Source organism: Mus caroli, unplaced genomic scaffold, assembly GCF_978045245.1.
Source record: "Mus caroli unplaced genomic scaffold, Mus_caroli_1 scaffold_7, whole genome shotgun sequence".
Classification (NCBI taxonomy): Eukaryota; Metazoa; Chordata; class Mammalia; order Rodentia; family Muridae; genus Mus; species Mus caroli.
In genome coordinates this window covers 48,019,434-48,038,178 of record NW_028227262.1, presented here as the reverse complement: position 1 = coordinate 48,038,178, position 18,745 = coordinate 48,019,434, and the positions used below count along the sequence as shown (strand labels likewise).

Below are 18,745 nucleotides of genomic sequence, written 5' to 3'. Positions count from 1 at the left end.
ATCAAGAGCTCTGGAAGTCCCAACAAAGGGTCCCTTGCTACTGAAGTGGATCACTGGCTGGGCCTGGTGAGAAGCAGATCTACTCAAGTTCTTCCTGACATACAAATGCACCACCTTTTAAAGCTAACAACCAACCGACGGTGCTCCCGTGACTGAGGAAACACTAAACACTTCTACAAATCATGAAAACCTCACTCAGCAAGTGCTGGAGCCTGTTTGTGAGTGTTCACACTCTTCAATACCTACTTCAATAAGCTGTAAGACTGGAAAATTTATATTTTCTTTGTATGTTCATTTTGAAACATAAACTCAGTAAGTCTGGGGTCAGTCAACAAAAGCACAGCTCTTGTTTGCACTAGATTTAAATCTTGTAACTTTACACATGCAAATGTCAGTACACATGCACGCACACACAGCCCTGCCATAGGTACAGGTCTAGGTACCCAGTCTTGAGATATCCTATAGTTTGGAGATAGTAATTCTGTGCACACCATTAGGGTTTGGATCCAGGAGGCCCACATACCCTTCTATGAGCATCTGTCATGGTTAAGGGAACAACCGCCTGGGAGCTGTAGAGCTTTTGGACTCAGGCTGCCAGGAGTCCTCCAGCTTCGCCCCACTTTCTCCTCATCGGATAAGATGTGAGGAAGCCATGTGGCAAGTCCATAGCACATGGGCCTAGCCACCATGCCTTACTTGCCATGAACCTTCTAAACCAGTGTTTCTCAGCCTTCCTAATGCTGTGCACCTGTAATACACGTGACCCCCAACTATAAAATTATTTTCATTGCTCCTTAATAATGGCAATTTTGGTAGTTTGTACTGTAATATAAATACCTGTGCTTTCCGATGGGCTTGGCTGTGACCTACAGGCTGAGAGCCACTGCTCTAAACTGTCCATAGGATGACTTGCTCCTCCCTCTAGTTTTCTCTGTCACACATTCTGTCTGCTCTAGTAATACCCACATTTTATCTACCTACACTTACCTCCCCAAGCAATTTATCAAACTTCCTATCTTAATGAACCTTGCCCCCCTGTTTCTCCCTTTCCTGAATCCATGTGTGTGTGTGTGTGTGTGTGTGACTGTGTGTTCTCTCTCTCCCTCTGAGACAGTCTTTCTATGTAGCTCAGGTGAGTTCCCAATACTAATGTCCCTGCTTAGAATCCAGCCATTTCTAAAGTGATGAGCAGCTTTGGGTTTCTCTTACTTACACTGACTTTCTCCCGTAAGTGGTGTCTCACTGCTGCTAGCATGTAAAATTACCCAGGGACACACAACTTACTTGGCCTTCTGAATCCATACACAGTAGTCTGAGATGTAGAGATCATTCAGAATATATGCTGGGTCATTTTCCTGAAAGATTTTGTGAACATCCAGGAGACACTTTAAAACTGCACTCTTACCTGAAGGAAAATTTGAAAACATTCAGTCAGCCTTAAGGAGAAAAATATCTGCTTTCTTAGTTAAGAAATTAAGATCTTGAGAGGTGATATATTTAAAACAGCTCAGAGTTCTAGTAGTTTAAGAACATTTAAGACTAATGACCTAGCCCCTTGTTCTTTATTCTGAAACAGTCCTACGCAGTTACCCAGGCTGTCCTTGCACTTAGGATCCACTTGCCTCCCTGCTGAGTGGCTGGGATTACAGGCCTGCGCAGTCGCCTGGCTGGAAAGCATGTTCTCAAAGAGAAACTTGTGCTGTTTCAGAGGTGATCCCCAATACCTACAAGACACGTGCACACTAGCAGGTCCCCCTTTTCAAGTCTGAAATCTACGCACAGCATGATGCTCACCCAGCAACTCCTTTCAACACCCCCCCCCCCAACCCCAAACCTCTATTCTTTCTCCTTGGAAATGCCTCTTATTCCTGCCCTCTCTCCATAGCTGACAGAGTCCCAAATATTCACCAAAATAGAGAAATCAAGCAGGAATCACCTGCATCTAGGGTCCACCCCAATCACTTGATACAGTTACCCTGGCTACTTGTATACAATCAGAGTCCTGCCCTTGACTTAACCAGATAAACTTGCCATCTTGCAGTTCTCAGCTTGCATATAGAACCATAAAGCAACATTGCTGACTTACTGGCTTGTTCAGCCCACTTTCTTATATAACCCAGGACCGCCTGTCCAGAAGCTGCACCACCCACCATGGGCTGGGACTTCCTCCATCCATCACTAATCAAGAAAATGCACCCACAGACTTACCTGTAGGCCAATCTGATAGAGGCAATTTCTGAATTGCCTTTCCATCTTTCTAGATGACTCCAGCATGTATCAGATTGACAAAAAACTAACTAGCACCCTAGGTAACTGGCTGACTGACTACAAAGAGTTTCAAGTAGCAATCACAGGACTTTGCTAGAAAAAAACCCTCTTCACTTGTAACTTGACTTTACTTCTCTACAGTGTGACAGCCCCAAGGGCTCCCTCCCAAGGTCTCATTCCTTCTTAATATAACCAGATGAGCAGAACAGGCAGGATTTAGGGTGGTCGGAAGAGTGCGAGCCCACTGTGCACACAGTACTGGTCTACGTGGAGGAGCAGTTGTTCACTCCTTACACCACATGGTCTTTTTCCATGTGTCCACCAGAAACACATTATATGATCAATAAAACCTGGGCACGATCTACCAGACAGCCCTTAAATACTGACAGGAGAATGTTCAAACATGTGATTCATGTGTTTAAGCAACTGAGAAAGAATATTCAGATGAGTTTTTCAACAAGCATGCCTTTCACATACAAGACAGCTTGGGCAAAGGGGATTTGTAAGCTCTCTTTAAAAGCTATGCTTCCACAAGCCTTACCAAAACTATCTTCATGGAATTCTATGTCATAGCATGGTAAAAGATACCCAGGTAATCTAAAAGAAACACATTAAGCTCACCTCTCCTCCACCCTCCATTGTCATCTGATGCCATGTTTACTCTCTCAAGCTAGCAGCCAGCTTCCCCATGGTGAGCTCCACAACACAGCTAGGGAAGATAGCTGCAGTTATCAACATCTCTTCTGTGCCAAGTGTTCTCTCTGTCCCGAATAAGTACTCAGCTACTTATTCCGTAGCTATCCACAAAGGAAGAGACTAGCTCTCTTCCAGGTTATCACATGGTTGGTGACCAGAAGCTTATAGGGACTCACAGTCCCTGCCTCCAGTTCCATGGTCTTGTCATACATCCCATGAGCATAAAAAGCTGCTCAGGCCTAAAGCTAAGACAATTACTTTGGCTCAAAGGCACTGCAGGAAAGTGACCACTTTTCAAGCAGTTTACTGCCTGCTCCAGAGTATAAAAAACAAAGGTACTCTGAATGGGTAACCACGGTAACTATTCTCACTGCAGGAAGGAGCTAGCATCTGTCCCCAGGATGTCAAAGGGCCCAACATCAGAGATGCCCTAAAAGTGACTGGCTGGATAAACTAACCCTAGTCACAAGAGGCCCTGAATCTAGGGGCTCCTACTCACCCTTGAAGGCACTGGAAACTAGTGTCCCAGGACTATAAATGACAAGAGCCATGAATGTTTCGCTTCAGGAATGACTTTCTAATGATGGCACACAGACACATAATGACAATGTAAGGAAAATATGTAAGACAACCATAAGTAGGTGGCCAGTAGACACGGTGTGACATGCTCTCTGGCTTGCTTTCCTTCCTGTTATCGGCCAGGTTGGGCAATAATCTCTCATTGACAGACAGACCAGCTTAAGGCTGAGGCACTTAAGAAAGTGTTCCTATCCATGCAGGGATCAGAGTAGGAGATGCTTTTGCTGGCTAAATGCCCCAAAAAAGGGAAAAATAATGTAAGCTGCTACCTACACCCAAGAAAACCTCAATTTCTTTTCAGTGTTGCTTTCTAGGCATCTCGCTCTTCTCTATGTACATGAAGGTCAGAGGTCAAGTTCAGTTGTCCTCCAGGAGCCATCTTTCCTGGCCTTTGAAACAGCATTTCTCTTGGGACTGGAGCTCAGTGAGTAGCTACTGCTGGCCAGTGAGCAGAGGGCCGGGGCAGAGCATTAAGTAGACTGCTCTGATACTCTCTTCTCTTCTCTTGGGACACGGTCTCTTTTGCAGCTAAACCCTAGCGTTGTACATGTGTGCTGGGCATTAAACACAGGCCCATACTTGCTTAGCAAGGGCCCTTCCTGACTCTGCCCCCCTTTTAATGTTTTAAGTCACAGAAGATAAGAAGCCAAAAAAAAAAAAAAAAAAAAAGGAAAAAGTCTTTAAAGTACTGACAGAAAGGTCTCATTGTTATTTATAAAATACATCAGAACAAAAACCAACAGTAATTATCATCTTCAACATAATTTAGCAAGCACCTAGGTAAATTTCTTACGGTTTGATAAGACAATATTATCAAAAGAGACATCTTAGCAACTATTTTAACATTAATTTTCATAGTTCATTTGAGCCTAAAAAGAGAGAAGATAGAAATACTCTGTTAAAACAATCAAAATTAAGAGAACCAAAATGTGGCAATTTGCTTCACTACCAAACCCTGTTAAGATGTAGAATAAAGTCAAGTCCCTGCCAGCAGAATGCTTCTCCCTGGGTAAGTCTTATGTCCCCTCCAATCCCACATAAGGTCTTCATTTCTGCAGTGTAAGAAGCAGCACAGACTGAAGACAATGATTTACTGTTAGGCAGAGTAAGGCCAGTTAAAGGCCTAGCCTTTGCCATTACAGCGACACATCGTGTCCATACATCCAGACAGAATTAGCAGGGAGCAAGAGCACACTCAGTTACTGCTGGAAATGCACGGGGCTCAATCAAGTGTCTAATTTATCATCCAAGAATCAGTTCAGGCATTCCTCTCTCTGGGGACGGAGTCCTAGCTCTCCTTCAGCTCCACTTCAGGTGCCCTTATGATGCCTAGCACGTCTCTCTATTATGTCAATTAGAGACAACACCAACATCCCATCACTAACCCTACAAGTTAGGTATTTCCTTTTTTGTTTCACAAGAAATGAATGATTTGGCTAGGATTTGAAAAGAAATACATCTGACTCTCAGCCACTATGCCATAAACACAATATCTGCATTTATCACCAAGTGGTGAACTCGTAGACTGGAAAGAGTGAGTTTTCATCTTTCATTTTCTAGATTGGAACAATGTCCAGAAAACTGTATGTTCCTGTTCAATAAAGGCTGCACTCTGGAGTAGACAGACGCTAACATTTACACCCTTGCACAGACTGCTTGGTTAACATGTGTAAGTGGTAACGCCTCTGTGGACTTCTTTCAAGCTTACTGTATGTATTACTGTATATAAGCATGGGCCTCCCACCTGCTGGAATTCCAGCACAGGAGGGTTACCCTCGGCAGCAGTGAGCCAATCTGGGATACAGAAAGAAACCATGTCTCAAAACAACAAAAACAAGCAAAGACTTAAAAACAAACAACAACGGAACCCACCTAGTCAGGGACCACCCCCTCCAGGAGGAAAGAAGGCCTGAAGGTGTCAGAAAGCTCCCGAGTTACAACATCCAAAAACCTCCATGGTTATAAAAGGCAATATGCAGTTGCTAGGGAGAGAGGACCAGTCAAGCTGCCTACATGTTGAGTCACCATATTCCTGAGAGTGAACCTCCGTCTATATGCCTGTAAGTAGACGCAATAAACTCTCTGGTTTACTAAGCGAGACATGGAGGGAGCTGTTCCTTTAGTGTGTGGTCAGTGCCCTATCTAGGTGAATAGAAGTTGCTCATGTCTGCCCAGGAGGAAGCATACAATGCAGCTAACACGCAAACAGGGCCAACAGAACTGAAGGGAGTACAGAAGAGCTGTCCATGTCCTGCCCCAGTGCCAGAGAGGCAGAGAAACGTGAATGTTTGAATAGGAATGCCCCCACAGGCATTCCCCAGTTGTCAATGTCCCCAGTTGATAGAACTATTTGGGAAGAATTAGGAGGTGTGGCTTTGTGGGAGGTGGTATGTCATTGGTAAGGGTGGAGGCTTCAACATCATACCAACTCAGTTAGCACTCTGCTTCCTGTTGGTGGGTCAGGGTGTAAGCTTTCAAGTATTGCTCCAGTTCCGAGCCTGCTTTCCACATATTTCCCAGTATAATGGTTAACAGACTGTAATACTCTGGAACTGTGACCCCCAAAATAATTTTTTTTATAAGTTGCCTTGGTCATGGTGTTTTATCATAGCAATAGAAAAATAACCAAGACACTAAGGAATATAATCACTCATCTCTCCCCAAGACAGAGGTAATGCAAACAATAGCAGGACCCATAGACTGCCATGGGCACCACCACAAAGCCTTGGCTATCACCAGCTAAGGTCTCCATGAATTTCATTAAGACAATAAAAGGCAGGCAGTAAGAGGAAGTTCCATGTAAGAGGAGAAAGAAATTAGAAAAACAACACCCTTCACAATGGGCACAAGCAATATAAAGTATCACTCTAACCAAACCAGTGAAAGATCAGTATGACAAGAACTTCAAGTCTCTGAAGAAAGATATTGAAGAAGACCTCAGAAGATGGAAAGATCTCCCATGCTCGTGGATTTACAGGATCAATATAGTAAAAATGGCCATCTTGTCAAAAGCAATCTACAGATTCAATGCAATCCCCATCAAAATTCCAACTCAATTCTTCATTGAGTTAGAAAGAATAATTCTCAAATTCATTTGGAATAACAAAAAACCCAGGATAGCAAACACTATTCTCAACAATGAAAGAGCTTCTGGAATCAACATCCCTGACCTCAAACTGTATACTACAGAGCCATTGTGTTAAAGAACTGCACGGTATTGGTACAGTGACAGACAGGTAGATCAATGGAATAGAATTGAAGACCCAGAAATGAATCCATACACCTATGGTCACTTGATCTTTGACAAAGGAGCTAAAACCATCCAGTGGAAAAAAGAAGATTTTTAACAAATAGTGCTGGTTCAACTGGCAGCCAACATGTAAAGAATTCGAATTGATCCATTCTTATCTCCTTGTACAAAGCTCAAGTCCAAGTGGATCAAGGACCTCCACATAAACAGATACACTGAATCTAATAGAAGAGAAAGTGGGGAAAAGTCTTGAACACATGGGCACAGGGGAAAAGTTCCTGAACAGAACACCAATGGCTTATGCTCTAAGATCAAGAATCAACAAATGGGATCTCATAAAATTGCAAATCTTCTGTAAGGCAAAGGACATTGTCAACAGGCAAAAAGGCCACCAACAGATTGGGAAAAGATCTTTACCAATCCTACATCTGATAGAGGGCTAATATCTAATATATATAAAGAACTCAAGAAATTAGACTCCAGAGAACCAAATAACCCTATTAAAAAATGGGGAACAGAGCTAAACAGAGAATTCTCAACTGAGGAAACTCGAAGGACCGAGAAGCACCTAAAGAAATGTTCAACAACCTTAGTCATCAGGGAAATGCAAATCAAAACCACCCTGAGACTCCACCTCACACCAGTCAGAATGACTAAGATCAAAAACTCAGGTGACAGCAGATGCTGTTGAGGATGTGGAGAAAGAATACTCCTCCATTGTAGGTGGGATTGCAAGCTGGTACCACCACTCTGGAAATCAGTCTGGCAGTTCCTCAGAAAATTGGACATAGTATTATATGAGGACCCAGCTATACCACTCCTGGGCATATACCCAAAAGATTCTCTAACATATAACAAGGACACATGCCCCACTATGTTCAAAGCAGTCTTATTTATGTCCCTCAACAGAGGAATAGATACAGAAAATGTGGTACATTTATACAATGGAGTACTGCTCAGCTATTAAAAACAATGAATTCATGAAATTCTTAGGCAAATGGAAAGACCTAGAAAATATCCTGAGTGAGGTAACCCAATCACAAAAGAACACATATGGTGTACACTCACTGATAAGTGGATATTAGTTTAAAAGCTCCAAATACTCAAGATACAATTCACAGACCACATGAAGCTCAACAAGAAGGAAGACCAAAGTGTAGTTGCTTCGATCCTTCTTGAAAGAGGAACAAAATACTCACAGGAACAAATATGTAGACAAAGAGAAGAGCAGAGACTTAAGGAAAGGCCATCCAGGGACTGTCCCACCTGGGGATTCATTCCAGATACAGTCACCAAACCCATATACTACTGTGGATGCTAAGAAATGCTTGCTGAAAGGAGCCTGATATAGCTGTCTCCTGAGAAGCCCTGCCAGAGCCTTACAAATATAGAGTCGGATGCTTGTAGCCAATTACTGCTCTGAGTGCAGGGTCCCCAGTGGAGGAGTTAGAGAAAGGACTGAAGGAGCTGAAGGGTTTTGCAACCCCATAGGAAGAACAACAATATAAACCAACCAGACCTCCCAGAGCTCCCAGGGACTAAGCCACCAACCAAGGAATACACATGGTTCCAGCTACATATGTAGCAGAGGATGGCCTTGTCAGGAATCAATGGGAGGAGAGGTTGTTGGTCCTATGAAGACTGGATAGATGCCCCAGCGTAGGGGAATCGAGGGCAGGGAGGTAGGAGTGGGTGGGTGAGTGGAGGAACACCCTCATAGAATGATGGGATAGGGGGTTTCTGGGAGGGGGGAAAACCAGATAAGGGGATAACACTTGAAATAAATTTAAAAAATAAATAATTTTTTTAAAAAAGAAAGAAAAGAAGCTGAAAGGCTGGAGAGATGGCTCAGTGGATAAGAGCACACAATGCTCTTCAGAAGACCCAAGCTAGGGTCCCAGCAGCCACACCAGGACACTCACATTCACCTCTAACTCCTGCCTCAGGGATCCGAAGCCTTGGCCTCTATGAGCACCTGCACTCATATGCATGTATCTACACATAGATACACATATCAAAATAAATCAAAAAATAAAAGTGAAGTGAGAGAGGAAAGAGGGAAAGGGGGAGTGACTCAGAAGGACTTCATTCTAGTGGTGTTGCTGAACCCCAAGGTGGGATACAATCCTTCTGACACAGGAGAAGCCCTGGCAGACTGAGATGACCCAGACTGTAAACCAGATATGTAAAGGGCAAAAGCAATCAAGAGGGGTGGAAAAGTCAAAGTAGACAAAGAGTCTGCGCAGGCTGCCAGATTTGTCGAGTAGAGTTCCTAAGATGATCAGAAGGCAGAGGGTGTGCCAGTTAACTTCTGATGTCTTTAAAGCCTCAGCACAGTTCAGGAAAGACATAAAAGATGCAGCACCATAGGTGCAAAGATGAAGCTTCTCTTGGGGTGGGCAGCTCACGTCCAGAACATGCACTGTGTTCATGCAGCCTTTGTTCACAGGCTGGTAGACTGATGAACAGGAAAGTGCCACAGTGGTAGACAGAGCCTGTCAGAACACATGTCGACTCTAGTGCCAACCACAGGCTGTAGCAAAGCCCTGGTCCCTTCTGGCCTTGAGCTAGGCTGAGCAGTACAAGCTGGCTCCACAGAGACCACTGGGGTGGACAGACTCACAGCCACAGCAGCAGTTGCAACAGTACCCCAAGATCAGTCAACCCAGATATCTCATGAAGAACAACTACTGACTAGGGAAGACCAGATGGGGTAGTATCTCTCTATAAGCCACTGTACTCAACACTGATCTTGTGTGTACACATACAAGAGACCTGCTAGAACACATACATTTGTGAGTGCACAGAGTTCAGAGGTCAATGTTGGATGTCATCCCCAATCACTTCTCAACCTACAGAAATGAGAGTTAACTCATCATCTTGATTAACTAGCCAGCACGTCCAGGAATCCTGGTTCCATCTCCCTAGCAATGAGTCTACACGGTGCATTGCCATGTTCAGATTTTCCATGATGCAAGGGATCTGAACTCAGGTCCCTCTGCCAGCATGGCAAGCACTTAGCTGACTGAGCCTTCAACATGGTTCTTTGATGAAGCAATTGATGCGCATGATGAGGTCATTTTGTACTATACTACACCTTACAAAGATTTCTTTTACTACCCTCCAAGACAAACTGGTACTTGTTTGGAGGGGACAAGTTAGGCCTTCAAAGATTCTTACCATCTTCTGTTAAAAGGCTTAACTATCTCCCTTAAAAAAAAAAAAGCTTCATTATATATTGCTATGTTATCCCTTGTGTGCCTTACAGATGTGAACAGCATCTGGAATAACAATAAAAACGAATTAGAGAGTTTAAACAAAGGCATGGCACAGTGGTAGAAAAAGGCACTCCTAGGAGCCATAACAGTGGGTGACAATCCCAGTGCTAGGGATAGTTACTACTCTACGAGTTAGCCAAGGAGGTTCCTGCGGCCCTGCAAACCATAAAGGCTACTACTGTTGGTTGCATGCCAAAATTAGATGGCAAGAGAAACCATATACTGCTGCTAAGAGAAACCACATACTTTGGCAGGAGGATGTGTAGAAGTCAGGCTGGAATGAGCTGGAAGCTCTCTCCTTGCTTGCTAGCTTTCACAATGCTACAGGATGTTAAGCAGGCTGCAGGGGCAGAACTGTCACCAGCAGTCCTGTTTGGTTAAGGACACTGCTTAGTACTGCCTATCGTTCCAGTAAAACGAGTCTACTGGAAGGAGTTACAGAGACAAAGTTTGGAGCTGAGACGAAAGGATGGACCATCTAGAGACTGCCCTATCCGGGGATCCATCCGATAATCAGCCTCCAAATGCTGACACCATTGCATACACTAGCAAGATTTTGCTGAAAGGACCCTGCTATAGCTCTCTCTTGTGAGGCTATTCTTGGGCCTAGCAAACACAGAAGTGGATGCTCACAGTCAACTATTGGATGGAACACAGGGGCCCCAATGGAGGAGCTAGAGAAAGTACCCAAGGAGCTGAAGGGGTCTGCAACCCTATAGGTGGAACAACAATATGAACTAACCAGTACCCCCCCAGAGCTCATGTCTCTAGCTGCATATGTATCAGAAGATGGCCTAGTCGGCCATCAGTGGAAAGAGAGGCCCATTGGTCTTGCAAACTTTATATGCCTAAGTACAGAGGAACGCCAGGGCCAAGAAGTGGGAGTGGGGGGGGGGAGAGTTGGGGGGGAGGGCATGGGGGACTTTTGGGATAGGACTGGAAATGTAAATGAAGAAAATACCTAATTTTAAAAAAAGGAAAAAACAAAAACAAACAAACAAACAAACAAACAAAACCGAGTCCACTGAAACAACAGTGGTGTGACTGTTACAGGTGCCATTGACGGCTTGCTGACTGAAGTTAAGGCCCTCTTCATAGGAGGGAAGTCATGTCTGGCATGTAAATCACAGCAAAGACCTATGGCTAGACTCCAGTGGGGAAGCAACTGCTATTGTTTTACTAACGAGGTGTCTTGTTCCCAGTAGACTGCTTTCTAAAACATTTGTGTTCACACCCATAAACCATTAGTGCAGTCTCAAGTATAAAGGGGAACTTTCCTTTTGTAGTGGCTGGCGATCTGTAAAGCCTTATCATTGATGAATTTCCCAAGAATAAGAGACTGTAACAGTCATTAGTGGCCCAGTACTCAGCTATAAAAGGAAGAAAATAACCAGATCATCCAAGTCACCTCCTTCAGGGAACACAGAAGAGCAGGCAGGAAAAAAAAGTAGAAACTGAAGGAAAGAGTGGATCATGTAGATGTAATTCATCGTGGATAGAAGATGGGAGCCCACAACTGAGGAAGAGAAGTGACTCTAGGACCAGGTAAGCTGCCTGGAAGTTATGCAAAGAGCTCCAAGAACGCTACTCACTCTGGGCTGGGTCTCTTGGTGACTCTACTGTCTTTAGTCACCCTGCTCTTGTAAGAAGCCCCTCCCCAGTGATCCTCTAAGTAACTTCAATAAGCTCACGGGTGCACTAAATTACACGTGGGCAGAACTGTTTGGTTGGTTTGCTGTCTTCCTGGGGAAGCTCACCCAACAACATACAACTTGCTCCAAACTTCTTCTCCTATTACATCAATGTCCTGGAACTCAGCTGCACCGTTTCCTCTCTGCACCAGCACAAAACCAGGGCTGCTTCAGCCTCTTAGTTCTTACAACCCTTAATCAGAGTCTGTCGAAACATCGGATATTAACGCCTGTAAGCACACAGCCGGATGTCATCAGAATTACTTGACGGCTGCACAACCAATTCTCACTCATTTGAACAGTTAGGAATAGGACATTCAAATTCCAGGTAGAATTCTTTAAAAATTCCAATTTACATAGTGAATTAAAAAATGGACGAGAAGCTGAAGATACACAGCTCTTGAAATAGCTGCTATCGAAACCTATACTTAAAACAATATACTAAAAACTTCAAAAAGATTTCAGCACAATTTTGATTCAACAATTTCATTCTAAGAATATGCCACGTATTTCTATGTTCAGCTAAAACTTGGCTGTTTGAATTGATAGTATCAGATACTACTTAATAACAAAAGTTCTGACACATCTTTAGAACTGTTTCAGCTTTAAATTGGGGAAGCAACTGTATGAAGCCAGAGAGAAGAAACACAAGTGCGCAGGAGGAAAGAGTTAGCTACTTCAAGTGGCACCTAAAAGAAAACCGGCTCAGCCTGTCACTTCTGCATCTCTTGCCGTTGTGTGAGAGGTGATTGTTTAAAATGTCAACAGTTGCTGTTATTACTTTCTACTTCCTTTAAAGCCCTGCAGAGGGGCAAGACTACACAGACCACAGTGACAGCAATGACAGCAGTGACAGCAGGGCCACAGATCTTCCCAGCTCACCCAGGCCTCATCAGTGTTTTCACACATGCTGCCTTATTTGTTTACTGCTTGCTCTACTGCATCTCAGCTTGCTTTTCTTAGTGTGGGGGTTCTTATGCTACTGGGAAGCAAAGAGATGAGTTCCAGCTTGTCCTTCAGGGAGGGACGGCAAGGAAAGGGATGTGTGTCAGCACACTGCTGTTGGGGATGGGAGGCAGCCCGTGGCCTCAGCTCCCACAAGAGGGCTGCCTCCCATCCTTCATGATAAACTTGAGGCAAGGGTGGTAAATCTATTCTTCGAAGAGCTAAAAACTTGACATTTTAGCTTTATAGGCTGTATCTCTGCTGCAACTGATTGACCATGCCACTGAACTATAAAAGCAGACACAGAAAATATGTAAGTGACTGGGCATGTCTGTGTTCTGATAAGACTTTATTTATGGGCACTAAACCATGAAATGAATATCATTTTCATGTCATAGAACACTGTTTCTGACTTTCTTTGGGGACCTAGTCGGCCCGTGTGCAGGAACTTGCAGCCTTCCTGCATGTTCTCCTAGGTACCAAGAGTAAGGGTGTGTGCCACCATGCCAGACCCAAAGTACTACTTTCTTATGCTATTTTCAACCACTTAAAAATGTAAAGAAAGTTCCAGCATAATGACACATGCCTAAAATCCTGGCACTGGCAGGAAGGAAGCTAAAGCAGGATGGTCAACAGTCCTAGGCCAGCCTCATCCTCATGAAGTGTTTAAGGTCAGCCTGGATTATATGAGACTGTCTTAATAGCCCTCCTACATATAAGTAAACGAAGTAAAAACATATGAGAACATTTTTACTTAACTCAAGGACCAAACAGGATAAATTCAGTTTGTTAGGTACAGTTAAGATATTTTCTTAAGAAACCATCTCATACTTCACTCAGCTAGGCTAGCTAGTTTGCTCTGGGTATCCTATCTCCACTTGTCAGGAGCTGGGATTAAATGCAGGCCACCATGCACACCTGGCATTTATGTGGGCACTAGAGATTCAAACTTGAGTCTTTAAACTTGTAGGGTAAGCACTTTGACCAACTGAGTCATTTATCATCCATCGCCAGGCCTCTTTATCTTACAAATGCTTATATTTCAGGCCTTATCTTTTGTTCCTTCATTCCTGTCACGCAATAAACGCTTCACTGGCTAAGCCCAAGCTGTACAGAATCTTATATTCTTCATTGATTCTGTTTTAATGCCCTGCACACAAAACAGAGTTGATTCATGTCTACTGAACACATGCATGCGTGTCACTTGCTAGTATTTAGAAATCAGCTTCTTAGCCGGGCGTGGTGGCGCACGCCTTTAATCCCAGCACTCGGGAGGCAGAGGCAGGCGGATTTCTGAGTTCGAGGCCAGCCTGGTCTACAAAGTGAGTGCCAGGACAGCCAGGGCTACACAGAGAAACCCTGTCTCGAAAAACCAAAAAAAAAAAAAAAAAAAAAAAAAGAAATCAGCTTCTTATTAAAGAAACAGTCAAATAAATAGAATTCTTGCATGTTCATGGGGGGGGCACATAAAATGACTGAATTCATTTCATCTAAGTTCCAATATTAACATGCAATAAAACCTTAAATTAAAGCTTTCCCCTCTCTCTACCAACTTCATTTTAAATAAATACAATTTTCTGCCTTTATCTTCTTACAAAATACAGAATGAAAGTTACTCCCATTTTCAAAAAAAGGCTTAAAACTGATGTTAGATATTTAAAGAGAACTAATTATAAAGTTTTTTTTAAAAATCACACATTCAAAAATATAACTAACTTCTGGTTTTTATACTACTCAGCTAAGAAACTAGCAAAACCTAGCAAAACCAAATGTGCAGGAAATATAACAAAGATGGTGAATGCTCTGAAAGGATTTAATGATAAGTTGATTTGAACATCATTACCAGTAAGCACTACTATATAACTCAAATTTCAAGGAACAGTACATTTTAAGTGATTTGTTGGTACCAGGATAACCTTGAACTATTAATTATTCACAGTAACTAAAAGGCAATTTGTAACATGTAAACCAACCATGTGGGAAATGCTGCCCCCTATATTTGTATTTTAAGTGAACAAAAAAACCTTACATATAATTACAGGTTAACAAATTACCATGAGAACGATCTATACATTTTTAACAGCTAACAATGCTTAGAGAGTCCCAGGAGTTATTAGAGAGGCTGGGATTCTGTGAAATTAGTGGATGGTTTTCTTACCTTACAGTTGTACATCAACAACCTTCTAGATGGGCACAGGTAGGAATCTACAAATGCTCTGAGGTTAACTAACATGCACAGAAAGACAGAACCACTAAGAGATAGAACATACACTGGCACTCCAAGGAATAGGTAAGAGTTCAAGTCTCTGTGCTTGAGAGGGGAGAAGGTAGAGAGTAGCTCAGGTTGGCTCACTCACCATCCCTATAGTAGCTCAGGCTAGCCCACTCACCATCCCTACACTTTCCAACATTCTTGGCTTGGTACCCAATTTAGGAGTTGACTCCTGCTCCAAAGCTTGCCCTGTGAGATTTTAATTAGGGCTTAAGTGAGTTGTGTCTAGAACTGGATGTATTGGTTAGCCGCCCCTAGGACTTGTCTGACCTCAAGTGAATCATCCTTCTCCCTTTGTTGAAGTGAACGTTTCTTTCAAGGAGGGTACCTGCTTAAGTGCTGTGTGCCTGCTAGTACACAGTACTTGTCTCAGTTCTTAGTGACACAGACACTAAGGCTTATGCCCCCTCTTACTTTAGTTTTTATTCAAAATCGTAAGCTTAGCTCTGCAATACAGCTAGCCTTGAAGAAGAATAAGGAAAATATGTAACCCAAATGTCTTAATTATGGTTTCTACTGTGAAAAATCACCATGACCAAAAGCAATATGGGAGTTAAAGGGATTATTTCCTTTAAAAGCTTGTAGTCTGCCAAGCAGGGAAGTCAGGGTAGAAACTCAAGGCAGGAACTTGGAGGCAGGAACTGAAGCAAAGATCAAGAAGAAAAGCTGCTTCCTGGCTTGCTCCTCCTCATGGCTCTTTGAATGTGCCTTCTTTTTGTTTGTTTGTGTTTGCTCCGAACCCTACCCCAACCCGAGACAGGGTTTCTCTGTGTAACCCTGACTGTCCTGGAACTCGCTATGTGGGCCAGGCTGTCCTGAAACTCAGGGATCTATCTGCCTCTGCCTCCCAAGTGCTGGGATTAAAGGTGTGCTATCACTACTTTTTTACAGCTCAGGCCCACCTGCACAGGAAAGACAGGACCCACAGTGGGCTAGACTCTTCCACATCAATCATCAACCAAACACCCCACAGACTTGCTCACAGGCAATCTGAGAGACATGTTTTCTCAATGGTTTCCTCTTCCCACAAAACTCTTTAAACATGTCAAACTGACAAAAACAAAAACAAACAAACACAACAACAACAACAAAACAACCAAAACCATAAGGACACCAAAGAACCACAGGGAGAGCACAAAGATCCTTGGAAATTGTGAGCAGACGGGTGCCATATACCATGAGCTGCAAGAAGAATGGCCTAGTGGCTAAGACGCACACAAGTTAAAAGCATTACCACGTCCTCACTTGCCAATAGGGATCTCCCTGCTGGCTTCCCTGATGCTTATGCCTCATCTCACCTTTGTAAAGACTGTGATAGCGACCCAACCACACAGTCTCAGTAGTGCACATACAACACTGGAAAGGATTTGTGCCTGTCCAGCATTTGCCATGACAACATACCAGGATCATACACTTCGGGATGAAGTTCTTACCCTAAAACTTCTTCCCTCAGGTGAACTTGCCACCAGCACCATGAGAGGATAGTCACTACCCTGGCACATGAGTCCTGGAACAACTCTAAGACAAAAAGAACCCTTCTAATAAAATCCTTTCTCTCCTGAGCTCAGAGTATGAAACTTTTCTGCTGTCACTGGAACTTTCTCCACAAAGAAGTGAAAGAGATACAGCCTAGGGATTCACTTTCTCCACAAAGAAGTGAAAGAGATACAGCCTAGGGATTCACCATCAGCCACTATGTCAAGAACACTATGGTGCTGACCAGTGCTAGAAGCAAGCCGCTGCTACGGGGATCAACAACAGCTGCAAAGATACTAATTCCTCCTTCTACTGCTTTTAATGTTTACTGGGTTCTTTGCACAGAAGAGCTTTTAAGTAGGTACTCAGTTAAAATGTCTGTTGAAAAAAATCAATTAATAGATAAACTCGTTAACTTGATAAGTGCTGGGAAAATGGCAGGAGCTAAGACATGGGGGTCAAATATAGCAGGGACTCCCCCTACCCCCTGTAGGAGGTAACATGCCTCAGCGTCCCTGGTTTTACATTTTTATTCTCTACATTTATCTTCTCAGATTTTCATTATACACACAATTCAAAAACTAAACCAAAAACCTTTGGAGTAGCACAGCACACTTTCCTAGAATGCTTCATGCTCCAGGTTCAATCCTTAACAAGAAAACCTCTAAACATCCTTTGAAACACATAATAGAATCCTTAACCCCCTATCTAAGCCACTGCATTTTCAGGAGTCTGACATGATAGGCACTCCACAAACACTTGCTGAATAGACTGCAGGACCGTAGCACAGAATATACTTAAACAATAAAAATGGAAAGGTCTAAGGAGACATGCTAGTATCAGTCAGCCTAAAGGAATTCCTCTGGTAGTATTCTAATATGGGATATCTTACAACTGACCCTTTGAAAGCATTTTCTAGAGCTGGGGAGATGCTCAGTGGATGATACACTTGCTGCACAAGCATTAGGACTGGCGTCTAGGTCTCCGGAACCCAGGGACAAGTCAGGAGGCATGGAGGCCACCTGCAGTCCCTTCCTGCAACAGCTGTCCCACTCACTGCCGGCTCTGCAACACGGAACAGAACAAACCAGACCACCAAGGCTTCCTCTTTACACATGCAAAGCAAAATTTTCACGTACTGAAATTAAGACTCCCCTTGCAACTAGAACTTGGGGAAAACCACGTATAGACTCTGAAGTGTCAGAAGCCCTATGGAGGCACGTATGCCTTCTGTTCAAGGCAGTGGGGACACAGAATGAGCTCAGTGGTGAAACCAGTTGTGCCCTCCCAGCCCATCATGCTCAGCCTTCTAGCAGAAGTGAAAAGAACCTTAGGGTCTAGAAGATAGAGACAGGACTCCACATGCTCAGTAAAGTGTACAACGTATGCTCCATCGAGTGTCGGCTGCGACGGCGTGTGGCTTCCAGTAGACTAGAACTGAGGTGCACTGGAAACTGTCCTCTTTCAATGTTTCTCATTCCCAGCTGACTGACAACAGCTGAAGGATGGCTCCAGGGAGGTTCTATATGCTCTTAAAAAAAAAAAAATCCAACGAGGAAGAGGCAGAGAGTTTGCTGAGGAGTCAGTAACAGAGAATACAAATAGGGGAGTTGTGTTCCCCGAAAAGGACCAAAAAGGGGAGAACAACAAAGGGCTAGGTTCTTTGTTAAACACTTAAATAACACTTATCAGAGCGAGGTCAGGTTTCCCACCCTGAGCAAGTTTGGGTAAATGTGCAACAAGATAAGCAGCCTTCTCTAGATGGGAGGAGGGAAGGATCCAAGAAACCCAAAGATACTCAAGGCCAGTAAAGCATCCTTGTAAAGGCTGTTGTGAAGTCAGATAAAGCAAATTCATGGGTCTTTGAAAAAATCCCACTTAGCCAGTTATCATGAAGTCACCTCTGTGGCCCCTGAAGCCTCCCCAGTTGGTTCTGGAAGCATCCATTTGAGATCAGTTTCTCTGGGGAGGAGCCATTCATTACTTCCTACTATCCAAGCACTATCTGACCTTTACTACACAAGTGTGACTGCTAGGGCTGCGTTCTGAAGTCTAAGTAGATACAAATTCATTGCTGGAAGCACCATATGCCAAGTTGGTGCTATTTCTACTTATTTTATGGAGTATCCAAACAAATGAGATCCCTCAGTGAAAATAATGGCCTTTCTGTGCCATCCACCTGTGCAAACACAGGTCACAACCTTCATTCAGAGCTTGTCATCCTCACATCCAATAGCACAGGTTCAGGACAATCCAGTGCTGTGCTTCCACACTAAGTACAACCTACACC

General features: G+C 43.5%; 1 protein-coding gene across 2 annotated transcripts in view; it reads right to left on the bottom strand.

Annotated features, from left to right (window-relative positions):
- Nucleotides 1-18,745, bottom strand: part of Shq1 (SHQ1, H/ACA ribonucleoprotein assembly factor) — a 99,584-nt gene that overhangs the window by 35,163 nt on the left and 45,676 nt on the right. For both annotated transcript variants that reach the window (XM_029478869.2, XM_021165304.2), the window contains exon 10: nt 1,285-1,405. In XM_029478869.2, coding sequence (XP_029334729.1) covers nt 1,285-1,405 — 121 coding nt within the window. The remainder of the gene's footprint in view (nt 1-1,284; nt 1,406-18,745) is intronic.